This window comes from Haliotis asinina, chromosome 12 (assembly GCF_037392515.1).
Source record: "Haliotis asinina isolate JCU_RB_2024 chromosome 12, JCU_Hal_asi_v2, whole genome shotgun sequence".
NCBI classification, from domain to species: domain Eukaryota; kingdom Metazoa; phylum Mollusca; class Gastropoda; order Lepetellida; family Haliotidae; genus Haliotis; species Haliotis asinina.
Window position 1 is genome coordinate 4,225,479 of NC_090291.1, and position 12,370 is coordinate 4,237,848.

Below are 12,370 nucleotides of genomic sequence, written 5' to 3' on the forward strand. Positions count from 1 at the left end.
TTCACACAAACCCCTATGATTTTCACTACTTTGTGGTAACATGTAGGTAACGTTCTCGCACGTGTTATTTGGGACGGGTTTCCTGTGCTTGAAACAGACAGAAAACCATACATCACAGTAATAATCTTTAGGAAGTTCGCCAACAATAATTATTGTTTGCAAATTTGTCAACTTTGTGTCATAACCAGATATATGTAATTGCTTAACCGAAACATGAATCAGAGAACAAAGCAAATCTTTTGTATCTAGATGCATATGTATAAAATTATGAGAATTCTGAAGTTGCCTGTGGTTCACTTCCCCTTAAAAAGTATGTTAACGTAATTCACATCTGCCTGCATGATCCAGTTCTTTTCCCCATAGTTTCTGTTATGGAAATCGGCCCTAAATGTGCGCAGACCTTTGTCTTTCATGCTCTGCACACTGGTATAAAACTCCACGTATTTGTCCTTGCTAGGGTAAGTGGGAAACAAGTGCCACTCCACCGAGAACTGTTTGACCTTTGACAGCACGCCGGACTCGGCCAGATCCTTGGCTGTTGGCCATTCGCTTGTCTCTACGTCGATCTTCAGGACATCGATGTGTCGCTAGCAACATAGAAAAACATGTCAGTTACACCTTTCAGGCACTCAGTTCATGTTCTGTATTATGTTCTCGTAGCATGGTCATATTTCATGGTCATACAGTGTCTACATGTGTGTGTGTGTGTGTGTGTGTGTGTGTGTGTGTGTGTGTGTGTGTGTGTGTGTTCAACTCCTTTGTATCTGCCAAAGACACATCTATACGTGTATGTCCTTGACTGTGCCTACATCTGTGTACTTTTTGAACTTTTATTTTTCACTCTGGCTGCAAAACTGCAGCATATGAGGTACACGAATAGCGTTTACATATGTACAAATTATATACAAAAATAATGTATGATAGATACAGTGCACATGTATGCACAGAAGGTACATGTATGTTATTGATGTTATTTCTTAAATAGAGCCATGATTATTTTACAGAAGATTGAAAGTTTTCTTAAAGTTCCTAGTTTATTGGTGTTAAAAATGACAATAATTTTACATATATTTGGTCTAATATAATAATACTTTTGAATATATTTTTCTCTTTCTAATTCTAATTTGGGGCATATAAATAAGTAATGAAATTCATCACCAATATCACTTAGGTTACACTAAGTACACTTTCTATCGTTTGCTGGCTTTCGTCGCCATCTACCTGTCCCGACTGGAAGGAAATGATTGGAAGTTCGGAATTCTAACACGCTATTATAATGCAGAAAATTGAGGTATGGTTCAAATTTGAGAGATGGATTTTTGAAAACGCTGTAAATGTTTCCTTTGAAGGAAGTTTCAGTTATTGAGATCCATGTTTGCTGATATATATCTCTTAATTTACTTTTGATAACAGTTTTAAGTCAAGATAGACTTTCAAACTTTTGGGATTTCCAGATGAAGCTCAGTAAAAGATCGTCGAAAATGCGTTTGAGATACATTATCCATTTATGTTCACATTTGTCAAATATACAATCGTTGAATATTAATTTATATATTAAGAAGGACACTTTTGACGATTTTCCGATTAAAAGTTTAGCCCAAAAGTATACCATTCTGCTTTTAATTACATTTACAAGGGGGGATCTGCCAAACTCGCCATATAACATAAAGTTAGGTGTACTTTTCCTGAGTGATACTAAATATTTGAGAAAGTGTAGATGAACACTTTCAAAGCAAGATGTATTTTCAAAAGCCCAGACCTCACATCCATATAAAAGAATAGGGGTGACCATACAATCAAACAGTTTCAAATGACAGGCATGGAAAGCTTAAGTTTTCTACCTTGGTTTAATACGAAAGCCATTGCCTTTGTTGCCTTTTCCATCAGTATACGTTTGGTTTTAGTAAATTTGCAATTCTTTTGTAGTGTAATGCCAAGATGGTTATAACAGTCTACATTTTTCCATGATATTATCTATAACATTGAAACGTCTTTTATATTCTTTTGGGGATCCGTCGAAAATAATGATTTTTGATTTGGATGTGTTAATTTTAAGCTTCCATTTTTTACAGTAATTATGAAAAGAATCTAACATATTTTGCAAATCACAAGGGTCTGAGGATATAAGGGCGGTATCATCAGCATACAACAATGCAAAAAGTGTAATGAGCGTACCTAAACGGTTGTTGAAATCACAGGGTTTAAGTTGTAAACCACAGAATGAGTCTGAGGCTAAAGCATCTTCAGGATCATTAAGGAATAACGAAAACTAAACTGGGGACAAGTTGTCTCCTTGGCGGACACCCTGTTTACACAAGAAGAAATTAGAATAATTCCAGCCGTTACAGACACATGTTTTATTATTTTGATACATGTTAAAAAAGACCTTGACGCATTTCCCAGATATCTTGTTTTGAAGAAGTTTTTCCAGAGCCCTGACCTCCAGAAGGTATCAAATGCTTTTTGAAAATCGATAAATGCGCAATATAATTTCTTTTTACAACATTTTAATAGTTCCGACATTTGAAATAAACTGAAAATATGGTATGTTGGTGAATATCCTTTTCTGAAACCAGCCTGGGCTTCGGAAAGAATTTCGTTAGATTCGATGAATTTATTTAATCGGCTGTTTAATACAGATGTGAAAAGTTTTCCAAAAGAGCTTAATAATGTTATTGGTCTATAATTTTCAGGTTTTTTAGGATCGCCTTTATTTTTATAAATTGGTTTGATGGTGACAGTTAGCCACTTATCTGGGAAAATACCAATGTCAAGTACAATGTTAAAAAGTTTAACATAAATATCTAAGAATATATCAATCGTAGAAGAGATAATTCCAATTCCAGGGGCTTTATTATTTTTAAGATTTTTAACACATGATATTATTTCATGAGCAGTAATTTCAGAGTTAAGTATAGCGCTATTCCCACTGTCGACATGGGGTGGTCGTCATCATAGTTAGAATCTAATGGTGGCTCTCCATTTTGCGATTTTAAAAAATCAAAAAAAGAATCAATTTGTGGAGAATGTTCTGAGCCCATGTCTGTTTTATATTTTTTCAGTATTTTCCAAAAGGAACGTGATTCATCAAAGACACATCTGTGCGTCTATGCCTACATATGTGTGTGTGTGTTCGTGTTCGTGTTCGTGTTCGTGTTCGTGTGCGTGTTGGTGTGCGTGTGCGTGTGCGTGTGCGTGTGCGTGTGCGTGTGCGTGTGTGTTTGGATTCATCTGCATCTATAAAAGGCACACGTACACGCTTGACTCTGTGTCTACCTTTGTGTACTCATTGTTTGTAACAGAAGCACCAAGAATTTTGTGTCCTTGGATTCAGTTATATCTGCCTGAGAAGTAGCTCTTACATCTCCGCCAATGGCCTTGGTTATATTGGGAGCAAAAACAAAACTTACATTGGTATGTCCTAGCATCTGCATGATAGTCTCCAGGCGTCTGATTTTCCATATTTGTTTTGTTTTTACATATATGTCTTTAGTGGGGACAAACGTGTCACTGTCAGTCCCTGATATGCCGATATCGTGGAAATGGACGTTGGCGCTTCTGTTGAATGATTTTAAGCCAATACTGCAACAACAACAGAAAATACTCTCTCAAGATACCAGAAATTAGTTTTTCATAATTGCGGAAAATATTGCATCACAATAGCAGAAAATAGTGCCTCTAACCAAAGTGTTTCCTGATTAATGATTTGTTACTCCGATTTTCTAAAAAATAATTCAGTATACATAATAATATAATAGTTCCCTATATCTACATGCATATTTATTCAAAAATAATATTGTTTTCCTTTTTGTTTTTGATTACTTTTCTACGTGTCAGCTTTATGAACAGCAGCTAAGAAATTCACGCTAAAGTGCACAAGGTCTGTGCAGGGTGCAACACAGGTGAACCGTTTAATAGCAAATTATGCATAGATTTTACTGTTGCTTCACAGGCTTCCCATTGATATATTTGCGCCGTGTTAAAATAGAAGCCCAGTTGACAATCCTAATGAATGTGGAATGTGAGAATATATAATTATCCTGTGATGATAGTCTGTCTGTGAAACCACCCATGTTTCTGTGATACTGATTTTACTATTTGGATTACACATTCACTTGCAATCCCGCTTTTACTTAATTGGAAGGTATTTTCACTTACCTCGGGTCAAAAGAATGGACTTCACAGCCAAGGGCCCCCATAGCATCGTCAAAAGACCAGTCGTCCCAGATACTGCAATGATGAAAACCTTCTATGGTGATCTCATATACATGAACTGAACGAGGGGCTATCCAAAGTAGTAAGCCTAACTCTGATCTCGATGTCCAGTGTTTGAAGAACTTCCATTGTATTTTGAAGGGATCGTTAGCAAAGTCATACCCAAAGTTTCACATATGCGGATAATGTGGTTAACGGGATATTAGTCATAACACAGACGGGGTGCAATATTTCTAACAAAATTGCAGAAAATAAAAAACGATCTGTCATTTGACAATTCTTGAATGGTATGCCAACCGATAATATACTAAATGGGTGGGAGGTGGTCGTGCAACTTTAACAATAAATTTGTAGTTTCAAATGAATTGTTCATGCACTTAAATTTCTAAGTTTGATGCTGTTTGTATATTTTGTTTTCTAACGTTTGTGACGCAGTTATTGCAGGTTTTGCGTTTTTCGTGGGTACCAAGGTAACAAGTCAAACGAAATGGGGATCCCGAACCTGGAACATAGCCAAACCAATTGGCTTGAGGTGGTAAGATAATATGTATAGATATAAAAAATATAAACAGCTGCATTTGCATTATTTTCTAGGTGAGGCCATTAACTTCTGGGCCGCTCCTCGTATGGTCAACAGTCTGATATACTTTTGGAATGTACCTCTCAATCATAGTGGTATTCTAGGCGTTTTCTAAAACCAACGATATGCTCTCACCCCTAATACACTTGAAGCTTAACTTAGTCATCCATTAAAACTAAACCACGGAGGCATGTGACTGGTATTTGTTTATGTTCCCATTCCAGTAGCAACTTAAGACATTAAACACTGGTCACACATTTTATCTATGTGGAGACCTGAACCGGGATATTGGCATGATAGGAGTACGTTTCACCTACTAGGTATGAGAACAGTTTATCTATACCGAACACAATACAAGTAATACATTTACATAATACCATGCGCGAGAAATGGTGCTTAATCTGTTATGATTCTGTTACAAATTGAGAAGTGATTTGTGTTATATTTGAACTGCACTTGTTTCTTTAGGCCTATACAGGTTTGGAAACCACTTTTACACAGTAAGCCATCTAGTGCCCGTCATACCAGTTTACCTATCTAACCCACTCAGCCACAGCCGATATCACGTTAAACGCAAAACTGATAACAGTTGGATCACGTAGTTTATGTATCCCCTGGCAAGTTTAATTTGAAAATGTGATGTGTGAGTTGTGTGGCAATGTATAATGAGACAATAGAATGGAAATAAATAATTAACGCATTCTTTCTTACCCAAATGAGTAGACAAGACAAGGCGGTTTCACGCCGAAGTTGCCGTCCATGCAGACATACCAGTTGCCTTTCCTTACAATAGGGTTGCACTTGTACTCGGGGGGCTTCTCCCAGTCCCTGCAACACAATATATGCTGAGACACACGATGTATTATGTTCTTGGCATCTGTGTTTGTGGTGCTTCTTGTCATAAGAACTGACTTATATAACACGCATACACATGGGGATTGGTTTTGGCTAGAAGTTACGAATGTCATCAAGACGTTATGGGTCCAACACGTGAAGGTCCGGGGTAGAATAGGCTTTCAGCAGCCCATGCTTCCCACACAAGGCGACTATGCTTGTCGTAAGAGGCGACTAACTGGATCTCTGACTTGGTTGACGTATGTTGTCGCTTCCCAGATTATTTACAGATCGCCGCCATATAGGTGGAATATTGCTGAGTGCGGCGTAATACAAAACTCACTCACTCACTTTATGGATGCACTGCTGAAGAAGTCGCCGATGAACTGCAAACATCAGTTCAAAACACAAAATATGATACCCGCATCCGCAACATTTCACTCGCATAACCATTTCTTCCATCTTATTCTTAGCCACCATTGTCCAGTGGTATACTGTCTCCTATCCGGTAATGTCTTGTGTAATGAGTGAGTGAGTTTATGGTCACATCAACAATATTTCCGTCATATCGTGACATAAAAAATAACCAATCCATAATAGACGCATTCAAATTACATATGTATATTAGAATTCGAACAGTCGACGAAGGACAGTGAAATATCTAAATTGTCACACATAGATAAGTAAAACAAGCATATAGTTTTAAAGTTAAACAAATCTTATGAACAATACAGTATTAAAGTGAGATCACAAGTCACAGAGAGCACGTTACTGGACTAGGAACCATGGGGACTTACAGTGCCCGTTGGTGGGTTATTCTGAGAGTAAACGAATTGTGCTACATGCATGGTGATTTATACCATTCCTAAACTATTGGTTATTGGGGCCAAGTATAACCGTAAATAGCAATCCCACTAAATTGAAACTGTAGTGTCAGGAAATATGTTCTGAATGTTTGGGGGCTTACTTGTCCTCTCAGGAGGACACTACTGTTCTTGAATAATGAAATAATGTGTCTATCACAAAAGAGAATTCAAATCTCGATCGTAATAAGGCATTATATCGACACTCCTTCAAATGAAAGCACACCCGTGAAGGTCATGGGGTAGAATAGGCCTTCAGCAACCCATGCTTGCCATAAAAGGAAACTATGCTTGTCGTAAGAGCTGGGATATTGTTGAGTGCGGAGTGAAAGTAAAGTCACTCACTCGAATGAAAGTAACCTAACATCAATCTGAAAATGCCTCTTCCCCGTCTCTTACGCCAGCCATGAAAGTATCAATTTTGTCACATGACTTGTAGCGGCAAGCATATGTATAGAACATTCTTCTATAACTCCCTGCCACGTCATCGTGCACCTGTTGCGAACACCTGGTGTCAGCACTATTTGACAGTCTTGTTTATTGTTGTCGCCTCTTGCGACACGTATTCTAACCAGCATCTTCTTCGTGTCTATTTTTACACAATGCTCATACTCTAATTCAGGCGGAACCCCAATGAGCTCATCCTCGATATCTCCAGGGTATACGTTCCGATAAGTCTCCACTATACCCTGGACGCATCAACGGCTCTGCCCGATAAATTTATTACCTCCCTTTGCTGGCTCCGCCTTCTCACAGTAGCCAATCAGCTAGGCCGCCGTTATAACTGATCTTGCCAGTGTCAACAAAGGTAGCGGTCGCAACTGTAAAGGTTTGCTCGCAGTGCGTTCCAGATTTTAGGGAAATCATACAAACAATTTGATAGGTCCGAAACTTTAAAACAACATATGCAAGAACGCCTTCTACCTGTGCCAGAGAACCTCTGCATGGTTTCCGTTGCCAAGTATAATCGGTTAGATAATTCAAAAAACGAAAGTGAGCTGTGATTGGTTCGCTCTACTTCCCAGCGTAGACACCTGACTGGATGAAAAGACAGTCAAGGGAGGTAATAAATTTATCGGGCAGAGCCGTAGATGCGTCCAGGGTATAGTGGAGACTTATCGGAACGTATACCCTGGAGATATCGAGGATGCAATGAGCTCTGCCTGCAACACAGATCGATGATTGTGATTTGTATATTGTTTCACTTATTGTTTTTCTATGTTTTAATTATTGTAGAAGGCAGGAAACGATGGCGTAACAAAGACTCCCTACACCGCATATCTTCCCCCGTCTCACTTCCCCCGCAGATCGATATTGGCTGTCTGTCTGGATCAGACAATCCGGTGACGTCCATGACCACATACCATTTCAATAGAGACGAAGCTTGCCACCATTCTGTTATCCTCAAAGGATCCTTGACATTTGAGAGCCTTTGTTCTGGTAGCTGTGGTGGTGGTTGAAAAACTGAAACATAAGCGGCACTGAGGTAAAACAGACTGAAGATGCATCGACGAGAAATATTAAACACCACTTCGCTTTTCAAGCAAATGTCTATAATATGAGCAGTTACATGGTATGTCATGTCTTGTTTTTGCTCTATTTGGCGATGTATACGCACACATATGCATGTGTGTGTAAATGTATGTCCGTGGGCGATTGGCGACTTCATTACTTGTTCACGTCTCAATACAACTTGGTGTGGCAGGTAGATAAAACCTACCATTATACGTGTATGGACAATTATGAATCTCAGTGTAGCAATTGTGTTTTGGGTATTTGCAGTAATATTGGTCAGTTCATATCAAAACACAAACATGCCACATTTTTAAGGCAAGTTCATGCAATACAATAGTTTTACGCAAAATGATGGTGGTCGTAGAAGTAGTATTTGTGATTCTGGTGCATTAGATATCCAGCACTACCAAGCGTGCAGATAAAGAAGAATGTTTAAAAGAGTTTGTATTGATCATTGTTTACTGCCGCGCTCATCATGAACATGTTTACTTCTATATCAGGGAAGACATATAATTCTAACTAATATTTATTTATATCATACTGCATGGTTGCTGGCGTGTGACGAGCCAATGCTTCAGCCCCGAGGCTTTGGCGTACGCTGGTTGGAATAATACCAATTAGTTTATTTTTTGTCAATGTAGATTCAGTAAAATCCTTCCCAGATTGAGTAGCACCGACTAATTTAAAGACATCTTGAGTACATGTATTTGTTTATGAACAATTTCCAAACGCTCACAAAACGGAAGCAGTAAAAAGGTGAGTGAAGAGAAACATCGATATCACCATATCACCATTTTCCAGGTAATAAATTTATCGGGCAGAGCTGTAGATGCGTCCAGGGTATAGTGGAGACTTATCGGAACGTATACCCTGGAGATTTCGAGGATGGTATTGTTGGTACTTGTTAGATTTAATTCAGCGACAGTGACACATGACACAAGCTGTCGAGGCATTATGGAATCCGAGAAGGGACATTGTCGCGCTGTCGCATTGTCTGGTTGTCGCCCTCTCAAAAACAAGCAAAATGAGGTGAAAATTAACCAAAGCGCGACAATGCGACAATGCGACAACGCGACAACGCGACATTTCGCCCATTTGTCGCATTGTCGTGATGTCGCGTGTCGCGTTTCGAAAAACATTTTCTCTGTTCCTCCAAAGTGCGACACGGGACATAGCGACACTTTTCAAGGTCAAAATATGTCGCATTGTCGCCCTATCTAAGACGACACGTGACAATGCGACAACGCGACCTTTCATCAAAATGTCGCGATGTCGCACTGTCGCACTGTCGTACTGTCGCACTGTCGCGTGTCGCGTGTCGCGTGTCGCGTGTCGCGCTTTATTAAAATATTGACCATAGAATGCATTTAACAAATTGACTAAAACGCGACATGCGACAATGCGACAATGCGACAAAATATATGTCGCATTGTCGCGTTGTCGCCATTTCTGTTACCGGTGCGCATGTGTAGAAAGTCAATTAATCAACGAAAATGTTATACTCTATTCCAGACTTCACTGGTCTTTCGTTACCTCCAATGGTTTATAAATTGAAGTAGTGCTCGAAATGGCTATGCGCCTTCGCTTCTTGAACTTAATGCAAATCTTTCTTTGTTGCTTTATTGTTTTACGTATTGCAAGTGTATTAAGCCAGTCAAGTGTGTTCTAGCAGCAAAACGAATTTTTAGCACAACTATTCATAGTAATCACAGCACACTGTCCACCTGTCATTCAAGGTGGGGCAATTTGCTGTTCAGAGCTAGTCTCTTAATCACTCCAGATAGCTATTATCATAAGTTGGAATCCTAGCAAAATACACATTAATCACTTTGGACATTTCGATGACAGGTTGTGATGACAGGTTGTGATGACATGTTGTGATAAACTGAAATATTGTTAAAATTCAAGCCACATCGGAGGAACATCAGGTGAAGTCTCTGTTCAGCCAGCAGTGGATGGATACCAAGTAGAATGAGATATCACTTAACCATCCGGCACCTCAAAGACACTTTAGGTCTATGAATATATTTAGGTATATATTTATATATATAAAATAATTTCCAAACCAACAATGAAGATTTGCATTGAGTTCAAGAAAGGCAACCCAACTGCCATTTCGGGCACTACTTCATTTTAAAAACCATTGGAAGTAGCTAAGAGACCATTGAAGTATGAAATACAGTTTAACTTTTCCTGCGCATGCGTACTATAATTGACTTTCTACGCATGCGCACCCGTAATCGAAAAGGGCGACAAAGCGACAATGCAACACTTCAATATGTCGCATTGTCGCGTGTCGCGTTTTAGTAAATGTTTAGTTTTTTCTTTACACATCTTAGATAGGGCGACAATGCGACAACGCGACATATTTTGACCTTGAAAAGAGTCGCTATGTCGCGTGTCGCACTTTGGAGGAACAGAGAAAATGTTATTCAAAACGCGACACGCGATAATATATTTCTTGCAAGAGATCTGATCGCAGGTCATGTGAAAAATGGACATTCAAGACATTCCGATTTGTCTGTACATCTCAAGTTTAGAATATTTACGAAGGTCAGAAATCTTGTTTTGTATGTCAGTGTCAACACATCTCAGTTTAAATTCACTTACAAACTCCTGCACGTTGACAACTCGCTGGTCCAACCACACCTGTCCAACACACTAGTGAACAAAAACGTCCATTTATTCAGCTAAATCAAACTGATACTTATATGCAGTCATTATATAAATTTACATTATCCCGTTGACTCGTACATGTAATCCAATATTTAATTATCCTAATATACTTATTGACAATCAAAGGGTATCTACATGTTCCAAGTTCGCCACGACCTACTATTTTCGGTGTTGTAACAGAGAGCCCAACTATTTGTTTACAAAATGTAATACACATGCAAATTCCGCTTCATACAGCAAAACAGGTAGGTATTTACCATCAAAGACATCCACAGGTTATTGTATAAAATATTATGTTGCATTCGCATCATAATATGGTAAATAATTTATCCGTAATGCATCGTTCCTTTCTAATTATTCATCAACAACATTGACAGTGAAACAAATTTCGATTTCAAATGAACTGAAACTGCTTTGCCCTGCAGTGTATTGTTCCTTTTCCACTTGCACTTATGTTTCATGTCCTTTTCCGACAAGCGAGGGCCGCTGAGTCTGACCCAGGTCTCACGTCAGTATCCGCATAGACACAGATATATGTCTAATCTGTGACAGCTATGCCCCTGGCGGAGTACAGGCAGTAGACCTTGAAGACAATGCTGCGTCTACACTGAACAGTGACAAGACCGCAGGCTAGCGGGGCAGTGGCTGTTACGTCCAACGATATATCAAAACTAACTTTTATACTTCTTTATATGATCGTATAAGCATATGGAACCGTGACACAAACATTTTAATAAGTGAATGAGTGAGTTAAGATTTATTGTCATATTGGCAATATGTCAGTCATATCGTTACTTTAAAAAGCTATGAATTCACAATATACGCTACTAAATTATATAAAACTGTCAACGAATCACATTGAAATAACTAGCATGTATGTGTAAAATTAAACAAATGTTTATGGGCAATACAATATATATACAATACTTGCTAAATATCACCAGCAGTTGAAGGTAGGTCACCATACTACGGACCATGGGACTTACAGAACCCTCGCTACCTGACAGGAATGAGGGATGACATATTGTCAACAATTTTAACATTTACTGAACGTATATTGCAAAATCATAAGACGCACCCTTCGTTGTTAAAGCATAAACTAAGTTATGCTTTTAACGTATTCGTCAGACGTGCACAAATGTCACCCCGTCTGTTGTCATGATATATCGGGTTTTCACGTTATGTTAGAAGTGGTCTGCTGAAGTGCTCCCAGAGTGACACATTGCTTGTCATAGCGGACGATCAAAACGGCAGCGTTTTATAGTGCAGTGCTTTTATTCATTTTTTTTCAAACCTGCAAACACGTGCTACGGTTCAGGAAAAAATTGCATTTCATATATAACACCTCGTGATTTATAATGTGCAAATAAAACATAAAACAAACCATTGGGTGCATTAGTAAGACTATAGGCTACTTTGCTTAAGTGGATCTTTTTGATTAGGCATTTCAAAGCGACTAAGAATTATGCAGGGTCTGTAGCTGTGAGGATCTCATTTGGTTCTTTGATTCTTCTAGTTGTGTAAAGCTAGGGAACCATGTAGAAGGCAATATCAATGAAAATCATAAACTCGAATAATCAGTTATCAATGGAATCAAACGATTCCTTAATGTAGTCATTATAAAGTTAAATTCTGACCGTTCGTAATCAGCCTCATCTTCGTGACCCTATGTTGCTGAGGTTGTGAT

General features: G+C 38.6%; 1 protein-coding gene across 2 annotated transcripts in view; it reads right to left on the reverse strand.

Moving 5' to 3' along the window:
* Positions 1-12,370, reverse strand: part of LOC137257789 (probable methyltransferase-like protein 24) — a 20,873-nt gene continuing 8,503 nt past the window's right edge. For both annotated transcript variants that reach the window (XM_067795225.1, XM_067795224.1), the window contains 5 exons: positions 7,857-7,956; positions 5,507-5,623; positions 4,159-4,230; positions 3,411-3,582; positions 1-587 (listed from right to left, as the gene is read on the reverse strand). In XM_067795225.1, the coding sequence (XP_067651326.1) occupies positions 294-587; positions 3,411-3,582; positions 4,159-4,230; positions 5,507-5,623; positions 7,857-7,956 (755 nt within the window). In that variant the 3' untranslated portion in view covers positions 1-293. The remainder of the gene's footprint in view (positions 588-3,410; positions 3,583-4,158; positions 4,231-5,506; positions 5,624-7,856; positions 7,957-12,370) is intronic.